This window comes from Triplophysa dalaica, chromosome 7 (assembly GCF_015846415.1).
Source record: "Triplophysa dalaica isolate WHDGS20190420 chromosome 7, ASM1584641v1, whole genome shotgun sequence".
NCBI lineage: Eukaryota > Metazoa > Chordata > Actinopteri > Cypriniformes > Nemacheilidae > Triplophysa > Triplophysa dalaica.
This window is the reverse complement of record NC_079548.1, coordinates 6,643,643-6,670,734: the sequence shown is the minus strand read 5'-3', so window position 1 is coordinate 6,670,734 and position 27,092 is coordinate 6,643,643. Positions and strand designations below refer to the sequence as shown.

The window sequence follows — 27,092 nt, the reverse complement described above, 5'->3', positions numbered from 1 at the left end:
GAAACAATGAAAAAAAACAATTATACCAAAGTGATTACAAACTATTTTGGGACTTACGTGACGTCACGCCACCAACGGGTGAGGAAGGCGCACGCGCTACTCAGAAAGGGAGATCAGTGGCTGTTACGTAAGGGCTGCTGCTTATTTTGTGTTGAGCAAGATCTCTGATATTCTTGGTTTTGCATATTTTGAAAGAGAAAATCGGATTTTCTGTTGTTATTGTTTTAGTCTAATACAATGTATAAGTAACACATAATAAAAACAAGCTTTTCTACTTAGAGCAGCAAGTGTAATGTGTGCTGCAGTGCAGTGCTGCCACCTGCTGGCGAAACTCGGTGTGTTTCTCAGCATGACGACATCTGTCATTTTGTTCAATCATTTTCTGTTAAATTGCAAATAACTAGAAACATAAATAAAATAATCACACATGCAAGTGGAAATATTTTACACATTTTTAAATCAATTACATTCACTTAATTACTTTGTGAAATGTGTTTTGTGAGTTAGGCTTTTTATCTTCCTTGAGCATATTCAGACCTGCTGGGTTGCTTGTGGTTATGACACAAATGTAAACATTGGCATGAAATCTTGTGTTAAGTTGTGAGAGAAAAAGTGATGAGGAAGATTTTTTGTGAATCGATGCATTTTCTGTTCCTCGCAGTAGCCTATAGATAACATTCTGGATCACGTTTATTTGTTTTTCATTTAATTTTCTCTCTTTTTTGAAAATTGTTATGTAGGCAGCTATAAGCAAATCAACAGCCAGCTTGTGGCAGTAGTGAAGCATCTTTTTGGGGGGGACGGAAATAAAAATTCGGGCTACATAAATTTTGTAAGACTAGAAACTAAACAATTGCTTTACTTTTTAAAGATACAGATTCAAAACACCATGACAAGTGTACAAATATATAAAGCAGAAAAAACACATAGAATGTTAATTCCCCATGAAATTGAGTTTTAATAGTTTAAAAATAAGGCTATGATGCAGCTTTAGCAAACCTTTAAAACAAGAAAAAAATGATTATTACAAGCTGTGAGACACACAGCCAGTCCAGTAAGATTTAAGGGATACAGCGAATTAACACACACACACATTCATCCATGCACACAAATGCAGTAATATTTCCACAATACTTACTCAAACACACTCATATGCACACACAAACACCCCAAAACGGGGCAATAAAAAAATCTGGTACAAATAAACAGGAGGGTATTTAAAAAAAACATGCATAGCTTAATTAAATGAATTTTTCATTTCCATGATCCAAAGTTTCTGTTACTGTCAACAATATTAGTAAAATCCTTCAAAATGAAAACCGAACATAAGTGTCGGATTAAAAAGAAACAATATTGTCTGTGTTAACAGACATGTAAAAAGTTACATTCTGAACCACAAAGTTCATTATTAAAAATAAATACTGGAATGGCAACGATATAAAATTCCCTTTTGTGTCAGAACTGAATAAAGGATAACTTGTTTTCTTCACCTTCACATAAAAATCCAAATGTTGCATTCCTTTTAACAGACATCAAGGTACAGATAAAAGCGTCTCACAGACCAGATAGAAAAGACAAACATAGTTCTGATTAGAAATAACTCATTAGAATAAACTAAAATCACATACAATCGTGAACCCAGAGGCATGGATAACAGGTAAACATACATACAAAAACAAGAGCTGGAATGCTAAATGCTTAAGCAAAACAAATATACACAAAAATACAAATAATTTACCATACAATCCCTTTTTATTAATATTATTTTGTCCACATTCATTCATTTAAGAGAATCACATACTCTAACATCAAAAGCCTCAACGTAGTGAAGTGTCAAAACCCTTGGCTTTAGTGTACAACAGGCCTATTTGTTCTAGGTTTCATCCTTTGGTAAAAGGGCAGACAATCTCAATTCAACACTATTATATGTGACCCTGGATCACAAACCAGTCTTAAGTAGCACGGGAACATTTTTAGTAAAACACAAAAATACATTGTATGGGTCAAAATTATCCATTTTTCTTTAATGCCAAAAATCATTAGGATATGAAGTAAAGATCATCTTCCAAGAAGATATTTTGCGGATTTCCTATCTTAAATATATAAAAACTTTGTTTTTGTGAGTAGATGCCCCGATTAACAACTTCAATGGCAATTTTCTCAATATTTTGATTTGTGGCACTCTCAGTTTTAAACGGTTGTATCTCATCCAGATATTGTATATTTTCTAACAACTCATAGATCAATGGAAATCTTATTTATTCAGCTTTCAGATTATGTAAAAATCTCAATTTCTAAAAATAATTGACCCATAAGACTGGTTTTGTTGTCCAGTGTCACATATCTGCTGTTCGTTGTAATGTGTGTCTATGTTGGTAACTGTCTTTAAAGTGCAGGCAAGCTCCAGCATTAGGGAAGCCCGGGATGTGTAAATAATAAAGGACTCGTGCATGCGAGAATTTACTCTGAGAACACAAGACCAACGCCATACAGATAGCAAAAATAGCTCTCTGGGTTTCTATGTACATGAACTTAAGTGTACACAATGCTACCACAGCTATAGTGCACCAACACAAAGCTTTATCCCTTATTACCCTAAGCCAAGAAAATACAAAAGAAGCTAAAAAAATCTTTCCATGAAGTAATGATACACTTGGCCAAGCTGTAAACTATTAAGACTGTTAGGACGTTACACGATTCCCATTCCCATGACTTTAACACAGAAACTGTGATTATTTGTGATACGTTTGTGGGCGGAGTTTCATTTAGTTTGTTCCTTCATTTAAACACTGATTTCTGTTCACTTCTAATGCATAAATGTAGACTCATACAAAACAATTAAATAAACATTTTAACACAAACATTAATAAAACACATTGTAATGTATTTACTTATAATAAACTGTTAATACTGTCTGTAATAATAATAATAATGATGATAAGAAAGGTATTTTGTGAAGCCCATGTGGCGTTGATCTAGGTGCACAGTTCTCTGTTAAAACAGCCGCTGTGATTGGTCAGTCACCCGCTGCCTATGGCAACCTGCCAAACTATGACATAACTGCGCTCGGGTTTGGCAGGAGCAGACTGGAGTTTTAAAGTGGGTTCCACTGACTCCTCCTCTTCATCTCGCCCCGTACCGCCATCTTCATCACCTAAGAGAGAGAGAGAGAGAGAGAGAGAGAGAGTAAAGGAATGTTCATTAACTGATATAACGTTTCTTTAGATTTCATGGTTGTTTTAAAGAATGAACATAAGAACTTGTACAACCACAGATTTATCTGTACATTGTCAAATATGCTGCTGCTCTGGAGAGCTCTTGAGGAGGTCTTACCAATTCTGAAATCGATGTATCCTTCTCCTCCGCTCATGATCAGCATGCTCTTGCCATCCGATGTTTCTGTAGAGTTTTCGTGAACAACTTCAGCTCCTGGTACAATAACCTGACCTGAAGCAGAAAGTGTGAATATACCAGTTATTAATTTCAGTCATTATATGAGTTCTTACAGCATTAAAGCAACACTTTGTAGTTTTTTGCCTGCGAAATTGAGCGATATGTTTTCCAAACGACGTTTCAGCATTTGCCGGATCCATCAGCTTAATAAACACCTGCCCATGGGGAAGCTAAAACAGCCACATTATTTACAACACTGGTGACATGCAAATGCTCTTATCGACCACATGGGGGAACCTGTGAGCGAAATTTCTATTGTGCTGCTTTAATGCTTTTTAATGCTTAAAGGAGCAACGTGGAGATTTTCATCTAGCGGTGAGGTTGGCATTAGCTGGGGTTGTCACAGTTGTCCAAGTTGAGTAACCACATCTGTAGTTTATCACATTATCTGTGAATACCTGGTACTGTGACGAAGAATTTAACGGCATCTCTGTGGCCGTGGAAACAGAGTTGAGCGTGTGCCATGGAACAATATGGTACGTATGATCCCGTCACTCCGGTATCCGCCGTTTCATCACCAAACACCCGAATCGCCCCACCTGGGCGACATGCGATCGCTCCCACGGTTTTATGAGCTGCAGATCAAAAAGAAACCTGTTTAACTAAGTGGCTGAAGGAAGAGCAGGCATTTATAACAGACAGGGTTCCCACACCTTCTGACCAATTAATTCCTGTAATCTTTTCAGTCATTCATGTTCCTGTAGCTCAGTTGTTAAAAGTGCATTAGCAACACAAAGTTCATGGCTTTAAATCCCAGTGAACACACATATTCAGGAAAAAAATGCTTTGGATAAAAGTGTCATCCAAATGCAAACTAAATTCATATCATAGAGAAGATTTAGATAGACAAAATTCTCTAGCTTTGTGAATTTTCATGACTGTGGGAATCCTGACCAAAGCACCTACACAAAGCAACTTCAAGGGCGGAAAATAAAACAGTTAGCAAATTCAAAGCAAGAAAGTCTGGTTGCAAAATTACAAGGATGCGAGAACACTGCTAACATTAAAGGCAATTCTGGACAGTCACAGAATCGCTGTCAGTCAGCCAAGAAAGATTAAAAGAAGGAGAGGAGTAAATGAAACAAAGACAAACTGAGAACTAGGAACGAGCGCGTTAAATATTAAACAAAGCTTAGCAAGATTGAAGATGAAAAAAAAACGGCGAGACCGATTCATCTCAGAATTTTCCCGCCGTCGACATCCTGATTCCCACTCACCCCTTTGACCTAGAAATCCAAACTGACCCACAGCTGTGAAGACAGAGATAAAACAAAGACGAGCGAGAGAGAGAGAAAGAAAGAGAGAGGAGTCTGAAAAGGCGCTGATGATGTCATCTTTCCCATTTGCTGAACAAACACAAGTACAGTATATGAATGGATGAGTTAGGTGTCAGCTTACAGTCTGATAGTGGAATAGAGATGATGACACCATTTCCTGTTCCCACCCACAGCCGGTTACAGGTAACCATCAGTGCCGTGATCCTCACGAAGGAGAAGCCCAGTTTTCCTGTTCCTGTACAGAAGAGAATTCATTCAAGTTGCCTTCATTTCAATTTCCAGCTCTTTTTTTTATGTGTGTTGAAATCGGTACTAGACTGTAGTAATCTTTGTTAACATTATTTGAATTTTCTTTAATGTGTCATAGAGATGTGTTCACATGAACTTGTCTATGACAAGTAATGACAAGATTTTAATTTTTGATTCTGTATCATATAGCAATTAATTCTATATAATTGACATTGGCAATTGATTTGACACCTTTGGATAATTTTATATTAAAAAATATATATATATCTTAGTGACTATAATAATATCTATGTTTACAGCTTCCTATCTATTTACAATCTTAATAAAAAAATCAATAAATTATGTTAATAAATTCTATTGCCCTTATAAGAAATATACACATATTTTATATATAAAAATGCAAACATATTTTTATGTTTATTTCTATCTAGCTACAGTTTTAACCCAATACAAATACAGAAATACATTCTATTAAATAGCACAGAGGAGATATACCATGGCATACTGAAATAATATCTCATAATATCAATTAATGGGAAACAAAGTTTAAATGTTTAAAACATTTTTAAACACTGTAAATTCTTTAAAGAGATCCCAACATTATCCTTACCCAACATTTTGCTGACGTAGGGCTCAATGTCAACGTCCTGGAGATGTTGGAAGGTATGGGCATGAAACAGGCGGAGGGTGGAGTCGAGCCGGATAGACACCCAAATACCGTCACCCACCCAGGCCAGCTGACGCACCTGGCTCTCCTTCCGCGGGTGAGCGCTGAAAGACTTCTGTAGCACACGCACACAATAACACGTTACAGAATCACGTCTACAACGTCAGCTTAAAACGTTTACTTGACAACAGTGTAAAACTGAGATTTTCAAATACGGTGAGGATATAAGCATACTGTCACACCTCGATCTTCATGGCTATGGGTTGAATCACGTAGATCTTGTTCCTGTACCCGCACCACACTTTATCATGCACAACAGTCATGCAGCGGATGGAGTGATGTGGCCGGCCCAGGTCCAACAGGTGATAGTTGGTTAAATCCCATTGGCTGTCTGTGATACAGAAGAAAGACGGCTTCAAAGAACTGAAACGCGCAAGTGAGATTCTGATATATTTCTGACAGACTTACCAAGACCTCTGTGGAAGATAGCCAGAGTACCATCGGCAAGAGCCACCAAAACACGACCCTTCACATGTCTGTGCAAAGGAACAACATATCAAAACAATACATAATCCTTTACTACAGTATTTCTTTTTTTTTACCTCACAACTGAAGACTGTCTATTCAGGATCGTATACTGACTGGATTTTCTTCATTATTTTGTCTAAATAACACATTTTCATTTTTTTGTAATAAATTGATACATTGGCACAATTATGTTTTTTTCTACAAGAGTAATTTCAGACATTTAAGCATTGAGAAAACATTTAAAGAGTACATAACATGAGATCAGTGTTTGAAAGTAAGCAGTCTGCCAAGTTGTAAATCCGAAGGTGAATGAATAAAAAAGTTATTGTCTTGGAAAAAAGGGAGTCGACTCCGAATCAGGCAAACGATTCGTCCCTAGTCTGATTCGCGAACCGCCGCGGGTTACGTCGCTACATAGAGTCCCTGTCTACGTTTTGCTAGGACTGCCCTACTTCACTAACCTCCTCCAAACTCTCTAACTCGTGAGGTTCATTTGCTGTAGACCAATCACAGCAGACTAGACCATCTGACCAATCACATCAGACTAGGCTAGCGGATAGGAGGGGATTAGACAGATGAATCACAGAACGAATCATTTGAGAGTCAGTCAAGATGTAAGGTAAGAATAACTACCTATTATAATGAAACAATAGTGCTTTTAAACATTCTATGTACATAAACTTGTTGTTGGACACTTCGTACAAAGTAGGACCTTTAAAATCCCTAGTTATGTACTCTTTAATTCAAATGTTTTTAAGCTTTTGAGTTGTACTGTCAATACATTGAGATCCTAATCATATCATACCGTAAAAAACAATATTCCAAATCCCTTTCCACTTACACAATATTTAAGATGGAGTCCTTCAGTTTGACAGCATGAAGACATTTCCTCCAGCGAGCAACAGACGAGTGCACGTACAAACTAGACATAATAGACAACAAAAACATAAATATGTATATTATGTACTGCAATGCTGAAATACAACAGATCAGTGGTAGTGGAGATTACCAAGATCAAAGTGTTTCAAGACGAGACCAAGACCAGCTATTCGTAAATTCATGATGTTAACAGACAATGAGAGTATTTCAGTGGCATTCCTGCATTTGTGGTCTTGACAAAAAATGTAATAGTCCTAGATCGAGACCAAATGCAGTCTAGACCGAGAGTGTCAAAAAAGGAGACCAAGACCGGTCTCGAGTCCTACAACACTAGTTTAATGTACAGTAGGGCTCCATGAAGCCACTTTGTAGGCAAAATTTGTAGGCATCTAAAAATCATCTCACCAGCCGTTCTGAGCCCCCAGCCACATCGTGGGCAGTGCGCTGCTCATCCGCTGGGTCTCCTCTATCACCGCACCCGTCCGTCCACCCGCAGATGCCTCACACTTGTCTCGATCAGATTCCCTGTAGAGTGAATTCAATCAGCTTCCACTCACATCTGGATTTAAAGAATAAGATACTGGTGACTGTTCTGGAAAGCAACCCCCATCAGACGTGTACCTCTGGTTATCAGCACCCGTCGACGCCCTATCAGATTCTGTTCCCAGTGGATCTGTGAAGACGTGCTCCGTGTAGATTCCTGGCTGACTGTTGTCCTGACCCGGGCTCTCCTGGTCTTCTTCAGTGGCCTCCATGGCTTCCTCCGCTGCAGGTACACCATCTTCACTGGAAGCTCGGGAGAGATCAACTACAAAGAATTACAAAGAAGAGGAACATATTGATATAACGTATAGCTTGAATGCATTTGAAGTCATTAATAGTCGTTTTGAACAGTATATGGCTGATGGAGGTCATGAGACCAAAACGTTGTAATATTTATTAAATCGATTTTTTTTGCACGCACTGATAGTGAGCGGGACTTCTTCTCATTACAAGTCATTGTGGATAAAGGCATTTACTGAATGCATAAATGTAATGTAACTCTGCAAACTAATCTACTATTACAGTTAGGTTAAAAACAGAGCTGCCATATTTGCATTGAATAAACAATAATAATCCTGCCAGAAACATGACCTTTAGATCAAATTATTTAAAGTCTTTGAGGTCTGGTGCCAATAGGAAAATAACACATATTTCTCACCGCTGCCTTTGACAGGGCTGTGTTCTCCTGACTGCTCATTGGCTCCCGTGCTGCCCGTCTGAGATCCTGACTCCTCAGCGTTGCAGCCGACCGCTGACACGTCACTCAACACACCCTCATTACCCTGTGAGCCGGTAATGGCCAATAAGACGTCTGGCCCCGCCTCCAGGTCCTGAGGAATCTCCTCCCCGGCAGGATAGTCTGTCTCCAAGACTCCTGGTAGAAAATGACATTATACAGTAACATTCAGACATTTACAGTCATTTGTTCAATCTTTCTTCATATTTGTTCCACATTTAGAACTATAGTGTCTAATTTAAACTATGAAATAATACAAATGTAAAAAGTAATTACGCAATAAATTTTAACTGACTTTATTTATCACACATCACGTACACATGTGTACTGATGGTGAAATTCTTATGTACAAGACTCTTGGCCATGGCAGTACAAGCAACAAGATATGAAAATTTACAATATCCATAAATAACAATATATATAAATAACAATATACACACTTTACACAATATACATACATTTGCACAGTACACAATAAATAATAGACAATTGAACACAATATCAAATCAAAACTATGTTATTTTAGCATCCTCAGCGTGGTCTCAAATGGGAATTTATATATATAAAAAATATTATAAAGTAGTTTCTTGAGGCCTCACCCTTAGCAGCCTTTTAAACAATATTGAAGGAGTTCCCATCTATTCTGAGGGGGCGTTTGGGTATGAGACGCACCGATACAAACTTTCTCCACTGATATCCAATTATTCAGAATGATATCTGTCGATACCAATTCTGAAGATTAAAAGAGTAATTCTTCAGTTTCTGACTGTTATTTCACATAGTGACTATATAGTGAGTCAATATTTTGTGATTTTTAAGGTCCTACTTTGGTATATGGAGTGTCCAACGGGACACTTAGGCGGGAATTACACGGTCACGGAACTGAATTTAGAATGACTCGTTCGCATGATTCAGAGTCGATTCTTTCTTCCCCGAAAGCCAATAACTATGTTATTCGTTCACTTTTGGCTTTACAACTGGGCAGACTACATTCATAGCGACATTACACACTGCATGAAATCCGGCACAACTCCTTGTCCAGGCACTGGTAATCTCAAAGTTGGACTACTGCAATGCTCTCCTTGCTGGTCTTGCTGCAAAGGCTGTCAAACCACTCCAGCTGGTTCAGACGCAGCAGCACGCCTCATCTTCCAACTGCCCAAAATCGCTCATGTGACACCCCTTTTCACCTCCCTCCACTGGCTACCGGTTGAAGCCTGTATCAGATTCAAGTCACTAATGTGAACTTTAATACTATCACTGGATCTGCACCGGCATACTTTCACACCCTCCTTCACTCCTACACCCCATCAAGAACCCTGCGTTCAGCAAACCAGCGGCGTCTTGTATTGCCTTCTCAAAAGGTCAGCAAATCGCTCTCCCGCTCATTCTCCTTCACAACTCCTTTCTTCTGGAACATTCTATCTTACTCAGTCCAGTCAACCACATCTCTCACAACATTCAAAAAACTACTTTAAATCCATCTTTTCGGTGAATACTTGACTGACAAATGAAAAAAAAAATACTTACCCTCTCTCTCTATCAACAGGTATTGGTCTAGCTTTTGATTAAACTAGTAATTTTGTATTGCACCTAATGTATTAAGTCTCCTTAATGAAATATTGCTTATTGCTCCCTGAACTCTATGCAAGTCGCTTTGGATAAAAGCATCTGCTAAATGACTAAATGTTAATGTCATTTTAAGGACACTGAAATAGTTTCTCTTTAATATTGAACATCAATCTGGTGATGTTCCTTATTTTCTGGTGAAGTGTTCTGATATTTTCCTTATACAGAGCACAAATTCAGTGCATTTTTCTCTCCTCTTTTGATTGACAGGATATATCGGCCCTGCACTTTGGCTGTTTTAAACTAATTGGCGGTGCTATATATCTCTAGTTTTTTTATCAAGCCCAAGTCACTCATTTTACAAAACATTTTTATAATAAATTGTTTGTTTGTAACAAGCTCCTCATTAAGATGTCCAACTTTTGAATGGTAGTGTACATATACTATATATTTCTATTGATGTGTCAGTGTACAGTACAGTGATGGGGATGTCTTACTGACCTGGTATACTGGCGATGCAAAGTACACATGAGTTACAGACGTAGAAACTATCGATGAGGTCAGAGGGCTGCGTCACATCCATGATCATCACTTTAGTGGAGGAGTGAGTGCTCGTACAGATCCAAACCCGACTGGACATCTCCGCCTGAACGGTCTGTTCCCGATCCTGTTCCTGTCAAAACACAGACATCATCACCCGCGTACAGAGAAGACTCACAGGCTCTGGTTCAGGAAGCGCAGTTTTAGAGTAAAGTAAAAAAAGATCTTACCTTCTGCTGCTGTTCCACCTGATCCAGGCTGCTTTGAGATCCTTTCCTCCGTTTGGAAGTCTCGGTCTCAACCGCAGGTTCCTCACCCGAAACACCAGAGCTTCCATCACACGACCATCCACCTGAGACATTCACACCAGCTGCACACAGCAACTGCACACAGAACGTGACGCAAAAACTCAACCGGTTTTTATTTGACACAAAAAGATCTCGGCATCTCGAGCTAAATCAGCTCAGAGGAGAAAAATGATTTTGATATTGTTTCTCTTTAAATCCTTAAAATGATAAAACCTTTCATGTTCTCACCTTCATAGAAGCATCTTTCTGCTCCAGTGGCTTTAGACACACAGGAACAGGCAAGTTAATCTTGTTCTCTGCATAACCACCATTGGCAACCTGTGAAGAACAGCGGAGGAATACAATATTAGATATTTACAAAAGTCATGTGTAGAAATGAGGAAATATGAGTAAATTAATCCAATTAAGAGAAATTAATGTTCATTTAAAATGTGTTACAAGAGATCTAAACTTTCTCGCCTTGTATTTCCCAGGCAGACTCCAGCCGTGAGCCGTCACCCGTCCGTCTTCTTTCTGCATGTGAGCTTTTACATGCTGATACTGGGCTCGCCTTTGTTCCCGACGGGACAGAGAACCAGACGAGTCAACCCTGAGAGAAAGAGCGAGAGACAGAGAGAGAGAATGTTGAAACGAAGTTAGGTGGCAAACATTTGACACAAATAAGAATGTTCATTACAGGTTCAACAATATTAATGGGATCACTTTCAAAGGGAATATTTCCATTATATTTCCAATCAAAATCCATTCAAATTTGTATATATTTCAATATCGAAAGGCTACTGTAGGAAAAACAAACAACGTTTGCTGCTTACTCCTCTTTGAGGAAATCAAAGGCCTTTGACTTTTCTTGGGGGAACTGGGAGAAAGTGTTACTCTTCTTCATGATACTGGGCGGGTTGTACTTGACGTTGGACGGCAGAGCTCTCGCCGTGTTGCTGGACGTGGTGGAACTGGAAGAACTGAAGAGGCGACTGAAGCTGTGGGTGGGACGCACAGAAAGTCATTTAATTTCTCATTTGTCACGAATGCACTACACTTATAAGTTCAGATCCAGTGCTTACAACTGCCTGATGCTGGACCTCTTCTTCGCTGCAACTTCAGTGTTCTCCCTTGAAGCTCTGTGGACAAACAAGACACGTCACTGATGGAGTGCCGTGAGCGAACACGCAGTCACATAGTCCTTGTTCACAAGCCAGAGAAACTGGCCCACTTTAAAGGCCGACAATTATTAACATAAAACATCCCAAGCCGAGCGTAAAAAGGATGCTGATGACGGCTAAAACAAACAAAATGATTATTTTTTCGCCTGGGTGCTGTGTTAATAACTTCAATCTCAAAACCTGGGTTAACAGCAGACACAGACCAAGCGCTGTCCGAATATTCACGCCAAAGACAAGTCCAGATAAAGAAATGCCTCCAGATTCTCATGTACATTTTAAAAAGAGATTTTGTGCGGTTTTTGATACCAGGATGTAACATTTACCTGATCATCTCCGTCCACCTCACGGCCTCCTGCAGCTCCATCAGTCTCTCCTTGTATTGGTTGCGCTCCATCAGGACCCGAGCCATCTCCACCCGTGTGAATCTCCTCCGCTGTGCTGTCGGCACGTCGCTCTGCTTACACAAATCACACGGTCATAAATATATGTATTGTTAATATAAATGTTATACAAGATTTTAGAGTTACATCAAAGCAAAACACTTGGAAGTTTAAGCTTTGTGGTCTGTTAGCGAATACACAGTTGGGGTCATGGGATTCATACCCAGACTACAGCGAAATGAATTTAAAAATAAATATGAATAAATATAATTTAGATATGTGTAAAGTGCATATCAATACTCACCTCATCTTCCTCTTTATTATTATTATTCTGCTTGGCCTCTTCTGACTCTGCCTTTACTCTGTATCAAAATAATATGTATGAGTCCCGTCATATTCTGCACGACTATTTAGTCAAACAACACAGAGAATTCAACAAGGCATTAAAATAACACAGGATTAATAACGGCAAGTCTAACAAAACGCCTTAACACTCATGTGATGCTTAAAAAAATTCAACTCAACTCATTGCAATGGTTAGTTTATTGAAATATTGCTTGAATAGGACACATTTTGAACCGACACTTTGTAATAGTCCCTTTGGTTAGTTGTAATTAAGAGAAACCTTAAAGAAACATCGACTGACCTTTTCAGTTCCTCCTCAATCTCTTTGATCTTCTCCTCTAGTTTGGTTTTGGCCGGCAAAAGCGCTTCAAGTTCTCCCTGAAGAACCTCCTTCTCGCAGGAGAGCTCATCCACACGGGCGATCAGATCGTTCTTTACCACGTTCAAGGCGTTTCTTCACAAACAAACCCAAAAACACCCTTTAAACTTATAGCAAAGAGCACAAATATTTCAAGCTTTTTCAAAAAACAAGAACTTACTTTGTCTCTAACAGCTGAACGTTTTCCTGAATTAGATTCTCCACTTCTCGACCCATGCCTGTTAAACACAACAGGTCATTACGAAAAAATTATTACACCAAAACTCATGCAAGTCAATGATCCCACATGGATGAAACATTCAGACACGACTGAGATGATTTTTGTTCGGTAGGACGGGTAGAAATGGAAAAGCCAACTGATCGGTCTTACCAGGCAGACTCAGGTGTGAAAGCGCATGCACTGCAGGTGTTCGACAGAGAGACAGACACATGAAGAGTGAAACAGGAATGGACAGCTGTGAGGTGAAAGTTAACAAGTCACAGAAGACTAAGAAATGCTGGGAAGACTGGAAACTACTGATACATCAGCAATATCAGCTGGACTAAATAAACACATACAAGTAATGTAAAACCGAGGTCTGTGAGAAATCTGCACAGAAAACGCACATATATATATATTGTATCGTGGTTAAATTCAATTAAAAGTGCTACGTGTGCAGTAATGCTTTCACTGGTCCATTATGAATGTAGTTAAAAGGTCTCATGTTACTGCTTTAGTCCAAACACATGTTATTGGTTCTATAATGTGATTCAGTTAAAAGGGGCAAGTGTGAAAAAGTATGAAGAATGAATGAAAGATTTGTGTATGAAAACATATGAAGAAGCTGATTCTCTAATGTTGACGACAGAAGGTAAGACATCATACACACCAGAGTACTCCACTGGGGTTAGAGGGAGGAACAGCAGAACAGGGCACAGAGAAAATATGGGTCAGTTGTTTTATATGCAAAACAGAGCATCATGGGATTGTGCCAACAGTATCATCTCATGAGGATAATAATGACACATACATGTAACATATTTTACAGTCATAAAAGAATCCTGCTCAGTTTAAGTGATGCTTCTTTAGATCAGGTAACCACAAAATATCTTTAAATGTAAACAAATTATTAAATTGTTATTAAATTGATCACATACTTGACTTTTATTAAAAATATATATATATATATATATATATATATATATATGATATTTTGTTTACAATAATAAGGATTCTTTAACTTAACTTAAAAAATTATACAAAAATAAAAACATTTATATTGTAAAACTGCTTTAAATGAGTTCCTTTACTTCCAAAATTTCATCATTTTTGTTTAAGTTAAAAAATATATACATGTCTACTTATCTTGAGAAAATACCTTTTAAATGATTTTTGAAAACACAGCCTTTTCTCTTCAATGAATGGTTTTCTCAATCACTTGTGATAGGTGAACACATGTGGTTTATGTGACAGAAATCTCTTACTAACACCTGAAAACAACCAACGCTAATATCAGCACACGTACCCAACAGATCCGCTCCTTCATCCACGTCTCCGATCAAACCTGTGCCTGCGGACGACACCTCTTCGAACAGAGAGTCTGTGTTCCGATCAAACGCCATGTTCTCAATGCCTTGGGTGGGAGTGCTTCAACACATCATAAACACCTCACATCAGTCCAACATGCTTCGGCTGTGAACCTATGATCTTGAGCGTTTCATTTGAGTGCTCAGTTTGATTTTTTTCACTTCATAGTTGATTTGTTACCTTGAACCTTTGTTTCCAAGGAGGTCCATGTCCAGCTCAGGGGTGGATTCGATGATAGCCTGAACATCGGACTTCTCTTCTGCATCATCGAGACCTTAATCATCAAAATAAACCATGACCTACTTATTTGTTGAACTTCATGTATAAATGTTACAAATATTTAAAAAAATGATATAAACATTTTTAATCTAAAGTTTGGGAGTTCACATGATAATACATATCCAGACCCAAACTGAACCTTCACATTTTTGCCATACACATCTCTATACCCTCGCATGCTCACACGTTCAATATTTAAGCTAATGTCATTTCCCCTTTAGCTTAAAATAAAAGTGCACTGCTCACAGATCTGTGTAAGACATTTTAGCTTGTTAAAATCCATTTGGCAGATTCTGTCTGGACCTCCCCATTACTCCAATAACGCTTATTTATCAACAGTTTTGACATCACAGACCTCCTTTTTGAATTGTACATTGCAAGACTAACCCGCAGAGACCGTCTTGGTACCCGGAACTGCCTGGACCTCTGTATTTGTCCAGTATCCGTCCCCATCCTCTCGATGAGAGTCCTGTGCCAGGTCAGAGGCCGTGGTGGACATGGGTGTGACAGACTTTGACCCTCCCTGGCTGTGGTCAGAAAGCTCGTCCTGAAATCAGTAAATAACTAAGGGTCAGTTCAGAGAAACATTCGAAATCATCGAGTATGTGGGAATAAATGCAACCCTGAGTATACGACAAGCCAAACTAAAGACCAACAAACACCACATGAATTTTAAACACAAACACATACACAAGACGAACACTGAAATAGACAGCAACAGCTGAAATGACTATAGACATCAATCTTATTTCAAATTAAACAGGAATTATAAAAAATGTCAGACAAATACTGAGCAAATATGATGCAACGGCAGGCTAAAGAGAACTACAGAAAATGAAAATAAACTACAAGAGAAACACAAAAAGAGCATCTGGGCATCAAAAACGACCACAATAACACAACGCAACAAAATGACATTCACACCCCATACCATAAGAAAATATTATTTGGCACTGAAACAAAATTTAGAACATCAGAAAAACTACTTTAAATTAAGTTTTCTGAAATAAAGAGTTTATAAAAATGGAGTGATTTAAGAAAAACCTTTATTAAACCAAGTGTTGGGGTTGTTTGTTGCAAAGAAGATCTGTTATGCAACCAGATGTAACATAATAGATTTTCTCTTTTTTAATTAAAACATTTATATCATTTTACATTTACGCATTTGGCAGACGCTTTTATCCAAAGCGACTTACATTGCATTATCCTATACAGTTGTTTCTAAGTATGTGCAATCCCCTGGGATTGAATCCACGACTTTGGCGTTGTTAACCATGCTCTTAGCTGAGCTACAGGAAAGCGGTAAATAAAACTTTAAACCATGTCAAACATTCCATAAAAGTAACAATGTTATGTAGTGTATTATTTGTATTATAGAGCAATTTAAAAACGTAACTCATTTACTTTAGAAGCAACATTTCCCAACACCGGTTAAACTATATTATGACTTCACCAAACACCATTGTTACAACACCAGTGATACCATGAGCTACAGTTGTGATAAAAGCACTATAGAAATGGAAAATGGAAAAAGCAGATTAGCTGTATGCAACTAAATCTTAAAAAAACTAAATAATGGATTGTTTCGCAAGCGGTATAAAAATTACATTTGATAAACCAACAAAAAAAATACTCCCACAGGTCTTAAGTTGCATCCAGCTAAGATTAAAACATTTGTGAATGTGGATATGAAATGTTGTTGATAGTTAGTAAAGAACACCGATTTGAACACTCTCTGCCGACACAGAGCCCAACTACCTTGCAGTCGTTTGCCAGCGATTCCCAAGCTTCCAGAACATCCTTACCCTCGCTTTGCTTTGGAGTGCCGTCCGCCTCCAACTGCTTGGATGAGAAAATTAGGACGTGGTATTTTTATTTCTTTGCTTCTTGTTTACTGGCACAACACGAAACAAAAGTGCTCAATTGTGTTTTTGCTGTGAATTGGAATCCAGCTTTGCTCATCTCAGTGTGTTCAACATTATTAATGTGGCCAAACCTGAAAATTTACAAACAGCATCCTTTGCACTCTCAAAAATAAAGGTGCTATGAAGGGGTACAATTATTTCCTACCCATCTATAGAAGCATTTTCCACTACAAAGAACCATTTATAAAACAGAAAGTTACATAGAGGTTCAACAAAGAACCTTAAGAAACCTTTATTTTTAAGAGTTTGCATGGAGGTGAACATGAGCAGTGAAGCATCAAATGCATTCATATCAGAAACAGCTGTGATGTCAAATGATAGCACTGAATGATGTGTTTCTACACGGTCTAATTATAAAATAAAAATTATTCGATCCTCAATCTACACTAAACAAATTGTCTTAAATACAACAAAAAATTCCAAATATTGTTTAACTTCACTGGATCAACCTTAAGACATTGAGTTATGCAAAACTTATTTCATGGGTTACATCACATAGAAACAAGGTAACACACTTTGAAGGTATTCACATTTTCATTGGATTAGTCTAAAAATCCAAACAGCTTCCTGAAAACTTGATCACAGCCTTTCTTGTATGCATTTAAATGTTTCAAATCTTATTTAAACCTTTATTTTGGCAGTGAATGTGTAAAAAAAGGTTACCGTTGATAACGTTACAAGACAAGAGCTAACATGACATCACTGCTTCGCGTTTCTGTGGCAACATCTGCCACCCAAACCGCTGCTTGCGTTTTCTATTTCCCTCTAGCATCCATCATTCAAAACACACATCAGATATCAACATAACGTAAATAGTAAATAAACCAATCACTGTGTGTGGGTTCATGTTAAGATGTATCATGGGTTGTTTATGTTACCTTGAGACTGGTATTGGAGCGTTGATGACTGAGTTGATTAAATCTCCACCCCTCCATCCCAGGAGTCTCCGCTCTGCCCTGAACATCAGTCGTGAGGGAACTGACCCCTCCAGACATGGGGAAGACACCCAAAGACAGGGGGCGCTCTTTCCTGTTTAACAACCAGAACGGGATGCGAGAATACTTCCATCATTTATTCTGTATATGTCAGTCCCATCTGGAATACAATCTGTATTTTTTCCTTTTAGTATTTCATTTAAATTCTAATCCAGAGAAATGAGGCAACAATTTACTTGTCAATTTGTATACAATTTTTCAGTTGCTATCAAATACATTGCTTTTTCCATCTAGGATTGATTTTAGGCATCAGTCTTACCGAATTCTGCCCAATGTTCCCGTGTCAGACATTTCTCCTGTCTGCTGCAGTCTGATTCGTTCCACGTGTTCCATGTAGTTATGAATCATCTGAACAAAGCAACCAAATTTGCATGGCCTTAAAGGTAAGTATGACTAGCATATATAAGCAGGGCTGTCGTTGGAGGGCCAGCACTTATAGTTTACTCCATGTGAAATTAAATGATGCCTCGACATGCCAGTAACATCAATCACATTAAACATTATACACGCATGAGCGCGTATTTACTAAATTATTATACACAGTCGCGAGTTATAGTATACATAATATATTTGTGTGTAGTGTACGTGTATAATAATTATGTAAAAATATGTGTATTTATAAGAAATATTTACTAAAAAATATTATAGAAAAATGTATACTTTTCTATATACAGTCCAGCCCGAAATTATTCATACCCCTGGCAAATTCTGATTTAAAGTTACTTTTATTCAACCAGCAAGTTTTTTTGGACCGGAAATAACACAGGCTTCTCCCAAAAGATAATAAGACAATGTACAAGAAGCATCATTGTGGGAAAAAAAAATCTCAGCTTTTATTTACATTTTAACAAAAAGTGGCATGTCCAAAATTATTCATACCCTTCTCAATAATCAATAGAAAAGCCTTTATTGAATATTACAGCAATCAAACGCTTCCTATGATTGCTGACCAGCTTTTTGCATGTCCCCACTGGTATTTTTGCCCATTCATCTTTAGCGATGAGCTCCAACTCTTTCAGGTTGGAGGGTCTCCTTGCCATCACCCTGATCTTTAGCTCCCTCCATAGATTCTCTATTGGATTTAAGTCAGGACTCTGGCTGGGCCACTGCAAAACGTTGATGTCTTTGTCTACTAACCATTTCTTCACCACTTTTGCCGTATGTTTTGGGTCGTTGTCGTGCTGAAATGTCCACTGGTGCCCAAGGCCAAGTTTCTCTGCAGACTGCCTGATGTTGTTGTTGAGAATTCTGATGTATTGTTCCTTTTTCATGGTGCCGTTTACTGTGATTAGGTTCCCTGGTCCACCGGCTGAAAAACACCCCCAAAACATCAGATTCCCACCACCATGTTTGACAGTGGGGATGGTGTTCTTAGGGTTGTAGGCTTCTCCTTTTTTACGCCAAATAAAGGCTACATCATTGTGGCCAAACAATTCAATCTTTGTTTCATCGGACCATAAAACAGAAGACCAGAAGTCTTCTTCTTTGTCCAGATGAGCATTTGCATAGGCCAAGCGGGCTTTTGTGTGCCTTATCTGGAGAAGTGGTGTCCTCCTTGGTCTGCGTCCGTAGAACCCAGCGGTGTGCAGTGTCCGTTGGACTGTCTGCCTTGAGATGTTGCCACCAGCAGAGCCCAGATTCATCAGGATGGCCTTAGTGGTGATCCTTGGATTCTTTTTTACCTCTCTCACTATCCTCCTGGCCAGCACAGGTGTCACTTTTGGCTTCCGACCACGTACTCCGAGATTTTTCACAGTGCGGAACGTCTTGTATTTTTTAATAATACTTTGCACTGTAGCCACTGGAACTTGAAAACATTTTGATATGGTCTTATAGCCCTTTCCTGATTTGTGAGCAGCCACAATGCACAGCCGCAGGTCCTCAGTGAGCTCCTTTGTCTTAGCCATGACTGTCCACAAACCAACAGCAGAGAGATTCTGTTTTTCACCAGTTGAGTTGATTAAAACAGCTGTTCCAGATGAATCAGGGTAATTAGGATGCTTTAGAACAGCTTTGACTATTTGGAATGGTATAGAACTTTGGACTATCCCATATACTGCGACAGTTTGCAAAGGGTATGAATAATTTTGGACATGCCACTTTTTGTTCAAATGTAAATAAAAGCTGAGAAATATTTTTTCCACAATGATGCTTCTTGTACATCGTCTTATTATCTTTTGGGAGAAGCCTGTGTTATTTCCGGTCCAAAAAAAACTTGCTGGTTGAATAAAAGTAACTTTAAGTCAGAATTTGCCAGGGAATAATTTCGGGCTGGACTGTATATATAATTGATATGATGTATAAGAATTTAATAAAGAAATATTTTTTTATTAAAATAATTTCTGCATGTGTGTGTATTTATATACAGTACATAATTATTAAACTCAGTACACACTCACATACAGAATATTATGTAAACAAAAACTTTTATTTTGCATTCAATTTGTCGCGATGAATCGTTTGACAGCCCAAGCGTTTGCATTGTTCTTACCTCTGTGTGCCGCAGGTGAAGGGAGTTATATTCACGCTTGAGTTCGGCTTCACGTTCCTCTAATCGACTTACTAAAATACAAATACAATTTGGTTAGAATTTCGCATGTTTTGTCTTTTGTGTTGCTGTGCCATTCACCGATAAAGCGCCTTCCATGCATATCTAAAATCCCAAATACTGACTTTGGGGCGAGCTCTTCATTTTAGGATCTAACATCTTATCGACTGCATGACAATGCCCTGACAACCAGCCAGAATCACATGTAATGCAAACGCTCGTATAAAAGGCCAAGAACAAAACGAGGACAGAATAATGAGGCTAATTATCTCAAGCATCACTGCATTACAGATCACAACATCCCGCATGACCAATGAAGATCTGCATTTCTTTCAGAATATCACAGAATCTTATTTACCATCTGTCTAAATATTTCCACAACAATAATCTTCATCAACGCTTCTAGTAGAACAGACACAGAAAGGGTCTTGTGTCACTCAACCATGAATTAATGGCCAAATTCATTCATTAGTGCTAGAACAAACACTAGACATCCATCATTATCATGAATTGCCGCTTGACTAAGAACATTATCACCCACGGGTATCTTGTAAGGTACAGAGTGACTCACATTTGAAATAAATACACTGAATTTACCCCATTGGAAGAGAGTGATGTTATACAGGCCTACAGAAATACTATTAAAAAAAGAATGCAGTAATCAAATGTTTTTCTCTTTGTCTGTTGTTGATATATCATATTTTTCAGATTTTATATATACAGCATGATCACATTTATCGCAGCATGACTTAACAGTGACCAATCCTTTATTTTCTTGCACACTGAATGCTGGGAAGAAGGACTTTGTGTTACTGGCAAAAGATGGACTCTGATCTAAGTTAATCTAGTAAACGCTACGGCCATACTACAGCAAACAGAGTTTGAGAATCATTGACTGTTTATTAGTGTGAGATAGCCTGCACCTCACAACCTCAAATTAGGGACTCACAGTTCACAAATGTCTGAATCATCATGTGAAAGACAGTGTCATTGTTCATTATCAGGGCGAGACAGCAGATAGAATATTGAGTCAGGACACAAAATATATATGACTGCAGATAACAGCAACACATTGGAATATTGCAATTAAAAAACAAACGTTCCTTTTATATGCTGTTATAAAAATTGCTGTAGTTATGCAACTAGTTGCCAGTAACTTACTGTGAATTTATATTGAACCAATTTATCAGCAACAGTTTGTTCAAAGATAAATGAACATTAAACATGAACAATTATTTTCCTTTAGAGAAAAAGAATAACAGCATCATGCCAAGCAATCTGGAAACCAGAAATCCTCATCTACCTTTTTCTGTTTGTTAATTTTAGTTCCCAGAATGCTTTGCATGAGGCTGTTATTGTATAGTTTTTTCTGTAAAGATAAAGACTTGTTAATGTTTGATGTTCATTTATTTTTTAACAAACTGTTGCCAGTAAATTACTTAAATGTACATCTACAGTAAATTACTGGCAAACTGCTGGCAGTAATACTGTTATTTCTACAGAAATTATGGATTATACACTGTAAGGTTCACTGTTCCCTAAACTGTCAATTGATAGCCGTACGGATGAATACTATCCAGTTTCTTGGTCAATGTAAAAGAACATGGTAAAAGCAGGTGATTCTTACTCTGATCAGCATAATTCTTGACCTTCAGCTCCAGCTGACGGGAATGTGATCCCAGACTTTCCATATGGTTCTGCAAATCTTTTTTGTCCTGTTCCTGAGAGTCCTCAAGTTCGATGAACCTCTGCTCACAAAAATACAAGAAACACAAGAAATAAACACATTCACAGTTCATTTGCTTTTATGGGGTATCACATGAAGAGTTTGTTTCCAAAATTATGATATTTTCCAAAATTCATTTTGTTTATTATGTCATCATGTTTTTATTGTGCTTTATTTTGTTAGTTAGCTGTATTTTTTTGTTATTGTGGTTTAAATCAAAACAAAATAAATGCAGTTCGATTGATGTTAATTGGAATGCACAATAAAAAAAACATGATTTTTAAAAACTCATTTTGGAAATAAACTCATGTTCTGTCAACAATTCAGTTTACTGAAATGCAAAACAATAATATGAACGAGGAGAGAGATAAAATGTAAAATCTTGTGAAATTTAAAAAATGATTCATAGCAGGCAGACAAACTTTTAAAGGTTTTCATGTTCAGGATGTGTTGCGATATACATCATGAACATTGCTGAATGGACACACAATTGCTACAAATAAACATATGTGACCATAGAACACAAAACCAGTCATCAGTACTGGTATATTTGAAGCAATAGCCAATTTTTTTTACAATTTTAGTATTATAGATTTTTCTTTTATGCCAAATGTCATTAGGATATTAAGTAAAGATCATGTCCCATGAAGATTATTAATTTCCAACTGTAAATATCTAAAAACTTTTTTGTAATGGATGCAGCAACATCGCAACAAAAAAAAAACACAAAAAACACCCTTCCAAACTTCGCTCACTGCTGCCCGCTCATTGGGAATTACCCACTCAAGTTTGGTATCTGTGTAAAGCTGAATTTCCACTTTGTTTGGGGTTCACAATGTCATTGCAGCGGTAAGCCAATAAAGAACGTTAAAACAAACCTGTTTCTTCTTCGCAAAGACCTGATACAGTGCCTCTGATGGACAATTTTAAAGCAGATTTTCCCAATATTTAGATTTTTTTTGCTCCCTCAGATTTCAAAAGTTTTCAAACCTATAAATCAATGGAAAGCTCATTTAATCAGCTTCAATTTCATAAAATTGACCATTGTGACTGGTTTTGTTGTCCAGGGTCACATTTCTATAATACTTAAATATATGTTAAAACCTTAAAACATTAGATGTCCATTATCCACTGAGAAAGCTGAGTGACCTGTTTTAATTAAAACATTAGCTTTGCATACTACGTTTATTGTTGACTAGTATGACAGATTTGTGTTATGTTTCCTTATTTGTAAGTTGCTGTGAGTGTAAATTATAGAGACAGTTCACCCAAAAATGAAAATTCTGTCATCAAATACTCACTCTCTTACTCACTTGTTATTTCAAATCTTTATTAATTTCTTTGTTTGGTTGAACACAGAAAAATATATTTGGACTAATGCTTGTTACCACAGTTCTTGAAACCTATTGACTACCATAGTAGGAAAAATTACAATGGTTGTCAAAAGTGCTCCAGAACTGCTTGCTGTCCTACATTTTTCAAAATATCATTTCAACGGAATAAAAAATATAAAGTAATTTTTCCTATTATAGTAGTAAATGGGGTCCAAGAAATGTGTGTGATAAGCAGAACAACTAAATTTATACAGATTTGGGTCAACTCGAAGGTGAGTAAATGATGATAGAATTTGTATTTTTTGATGTAATCCCCTTAAATGATGGATGGAAAATGTCACTTTAAAAACAAGGAGATTAATTAACAAGACAAATAATTAAATTTCATTCATTCATTCCATCAATCAATGCTAAATATGTTAGGATTAAATGGTCTGGACAATATTAAGCTTATTGATCATCAATGTGGGTACGTGTAGACACTATAGAATGCTTGAATTGAAAGCACTTTTACCCTAAATTACAGTATTCCTGTGCCGGAAGACAGACTCAAATTAGCCAGATTGTTTCAGCCTAACTAAAGCACAAGAGCCCATGACCTCGAACAAGTAATATCATTCTGAGGTAGCGTCTCTACTTTGAGGTTCTCCCATACACAGTTTACACATGTGCTTCATGTCTGGAGTACAGGGGTCTCTTGGAGAGCCTTGTGCAGTGTGAGTGTCACTTTAGTTTCCAATCACACCGAGACACAAAAAAAATTTGCTCCCTCGAGAACAGAGATAAATAAACATAAGGCATGTGTCGCATTCAATTATCAATCATTTTCAGTGCAAAAGCCTTGAAAAAAAAATGTTCTCATCTGAAAGTTTACCAAGGGACACTATGCCCGATATATAAATTCTGTCATCATTTATTCACCTGAATGTCGTTCAAAACCAGTATATGGCTCTTTCTGCTGTGCAACACATAGAAGATATTTCGAGAAACGTCAGTGGTTTTGTGTCCATACTATGGAAGTAAATGGGGGCCATTGTTGTTTAGTTAGAGACGTTCTTCAAAATATTTTCTTTTGTGTTCCGCAAATAAAAGAGAATCTTTAGAGAGTTTATAGAATGAATGGGAACATAAAAGTTTAATGTGCCGAAACTCGATCAACATTATCTCCAGTACATCAATGACATGTAAGACGAGTGAAAGATCAATGCTCACTATTCAATATTGATGAACACAGCCTTATGTCACTGTTGGTGGAAGTGAAATTAGGCTGATATAACAGGATATAACCTAAATCACAGATCAGTACACAGGGACTAATGCAGCTCATGGCTGATTTGTGTTTTGGTTGTTGAACGCGCACATAATCCCAGTTAACTGTCGCCCTGTAGGAGTCACATAAAGCTATTCAAAGTCGGCTTTATAAACAGCAAGATCTGTATAATATGGTGTAATCTTATTTCCAAAACAGATTAATGTCACATCGGCAGTTTTGGCACATTTACTAATCATGCAAATCGACTATAAAAAGAGATCTAAAACAGATGGCATTTTAATAATACGAGTATTCACATTATTAATATTGGAGTTTAATGTTGCGCTACACGTATCAACGTTAGTTAATACATACTTTAAGACGAATGAACAATGAGCGACATATTCATATATATATCTTAATTCAACTGTTTTTTAATGTTAGCTCACAGTGTATTAACTAACGTTTAAAAATAGCAACTATTTATTTAAAAATGTAAATACTGAAATAAAATGAGCTATGATGAGTGACAGTGTTAGTACTATAAGTACTAACTATTGTTAACAATTTAAACTTCATTGCAAGCATAATTTATGTTAAACGGCTTACAGATTGACATTTGATATATAAAGCCCTTCAAGTTACATAAAAACATTTTCATCTGTAACTTCTCTGAGAAGAGGTGAACAAAACTAGTCATGCGCAAAATACTTTGATGCATTAATAACATTTTAATAACTTGCATAACTCCTGTGAAGTGAGACTGCACGGCCTGGTGTGTGGACTGTTGCATCAGCTCTGTCTATGACTTTCAAAATCCAGCCATATATGTGGTCCTGATGTGAGCATCTGTCAGAGAAGTCAATGGCAAGACTAGAAAACGGCTGCTGTTGGCTGTTAGTGTGTCGTTTTCATCTTTTGTCTTGATTTGATTTATTTTAAGATCGCAGACAACACTGTTGTGACAGCCCTGCAAGCTGATTCTTATGCTTATCTAGTTGTAAACATCAGCAAGGGAAAGACACCATCAGAGGACATTGTAATGTACAGGGTGAAGAGAAATAAAAATAAAAAATGAACGATTCTTCCTTTCATTATAATGTATGTAGCCTATCGGAGGCCCAACACTGACCAGCTATTAAAGAGCAGCTTTGGAAGTGCCGTTTTACACACACGTGCAGAATGATACGTGGCTCTGATGCGGCAACAAAACAATGATGCTGATGTTGTTGATGTGAAATGATGCTGTTGTTCTCCTCAACTCACCTCCTCGGCGTGTTTCCTCAACGCTTTCTCTCGTTCATACTGAGTGATCAGCTGCTCGTTGTCCTCTTTCAGGAGCTCCAACTCCACTTCGTGCTCCTGGTTCTCGGCGAACACCGTGTCGAGGTTCTCCAGGACCGCCACGACCAGCGGCATGAGCTCCTTTACCACGTCCTCGTCGTATTTGCGTATGAGTCTCTCGAATTCGCGGTAGATTGAGTTGGCCAGGCCCGAGACTCTCTCCGACATTATCGCCGACGTCCCCGGGTCGTCCTGGTACACAACTCCGTCATCCAACTCCATTTTCCTTCCTCTCGTCCTAGATTTATTCTCCGCTATCCCGGGCCGCCGCGTCCAGTGTTCTAGCTATAAAAAAACACGCACGCGAAGTTATTTCCGTTGTATTTTATGGACGGTAATCGCGACGATCCACGTAGGTCCACGGTCCCTTCCTGGAACTGGACCGATGTGTTACGTGGATTTTTTCCCGCGGTGGCCGCACTACAGCTGAGCGGAGCCGCGGGGCAGACAATCTCGCGGTGACGTCACGCGCTCTGCCAGCTCTGGTGTGTGAACGTCGAAGCGCAAGAATCGTATAAGATTTGAACGCGTGCTGTCTTCAGGGAATTTGTTTACGAAACTTATGACGACACTTAGGATAATTAGTTTGTTTATAGTAAACGTAGAGTAGTAACCATATTTTTGGCTAATTTTATTGCAATAGTTTTATGCACAAATATCATGGTTAAACTATCATTGTTTTGCTGAGGTCATAGTCAAGTGGGGTTATTATGGTTTTACTACAAACCTCAAATTAAATAGACAATATATAAACAAACCATTTTTCTCCCAATAGAGCTTGGCATCACTAGAAGGGCGTTTGGTTATTTTAATGACAAATTTACACAAGGAAATTGATCGACTTAAGGAGACTATATTTAAATGTTGGTGGTCTCAAGTCATCTTGAGGACCCCTAGTGAGCCCACTGGTCGAGAAACACTGAGATATTATGTAATTAAAATGAGCAATTATCACATCTTTGCCAACTGTGTTCGGTTTAAACTTTGAAAGAAGTCTGAAAAAAACAGATCAACTAGATTTATATTTTCGGATAATGAATGGATGACTTTTCTTAATAAAACTTAATTTCTCTTGCTAGATGTGACTGTTTCAAAAGGGCTCACCAGCG

At 37.8% G+C, this 27,092-nt stretch overlaps 1 protein-coding gene across 12 annotated transcripts; it reads right to left on the bottom strand.

The window, feature by feature from the left end:
- Window positions 1-931: 931 nt before the first annotated feature.
- Window positions 932-27,092, bottom strand: spag9a (sperm associated antigen 9a). Of its 12 annotated transcripts, none has more exons than XM_056752540.1 (32): window positions 25,906-27,092; window positions 21,955-22,075; window positions 20,271-20,341; window positions 18,039-18,127; window positions 17,663-17,813; window positions 16,618-16,701; window positions 15,247-15,406; window positions 14,761-14,854; window positions 14,519-14,640; window positions 13,883-13,894; window positions 13,174-13,231; window positions 12,936-13,088; window positions 12,594-12,651; window positions 12,233-12,366; window positions 11,811-11,867; window positions 11,562-11,726; window positions 11,209-11,338; window positions 10,978-11,067; window positions 10,672-10,824; window positions 10,403-10,574; window positions 8,255-8,470; window positions 7,675-7,861; window positions 7,459-7,578; window positions 7,016-7,096; window positions 6,115-6,182; window positions 5,889-6,037; window positions 5,590-5,761; window positions 4,852-4,965; window positions 4,671-4,703; window positions 3,852-4,028; window positions 3,334-3,447; window positions 932-3,154 (listed from the first exon to the last, which is right to left on the bottom strand). In XM_056752540.1, exons 1-32 carry the CDS (start codon window positions 26,203-26,205, stop codon window positions 3,021-3,023), a joined length of 3,939 nt encoding a protein of 1,312 aa, XP_056608518.1. In that variant the 5' UTR covers window positions 26,206-27,092; the 3' UTR covers window positions 932-3,020. The 12 variants fall into 12 exon arrangements, with proteins under 12 accessions (XP_056608518.1, XP_056608519.1, XP_056608520.1 ...); XM_056752541.1 differs by having other exon boundaries at window positions 12,233-12,363; XM_056752542.1 differs by having other exon boundaries at window positions 16,618-16,698.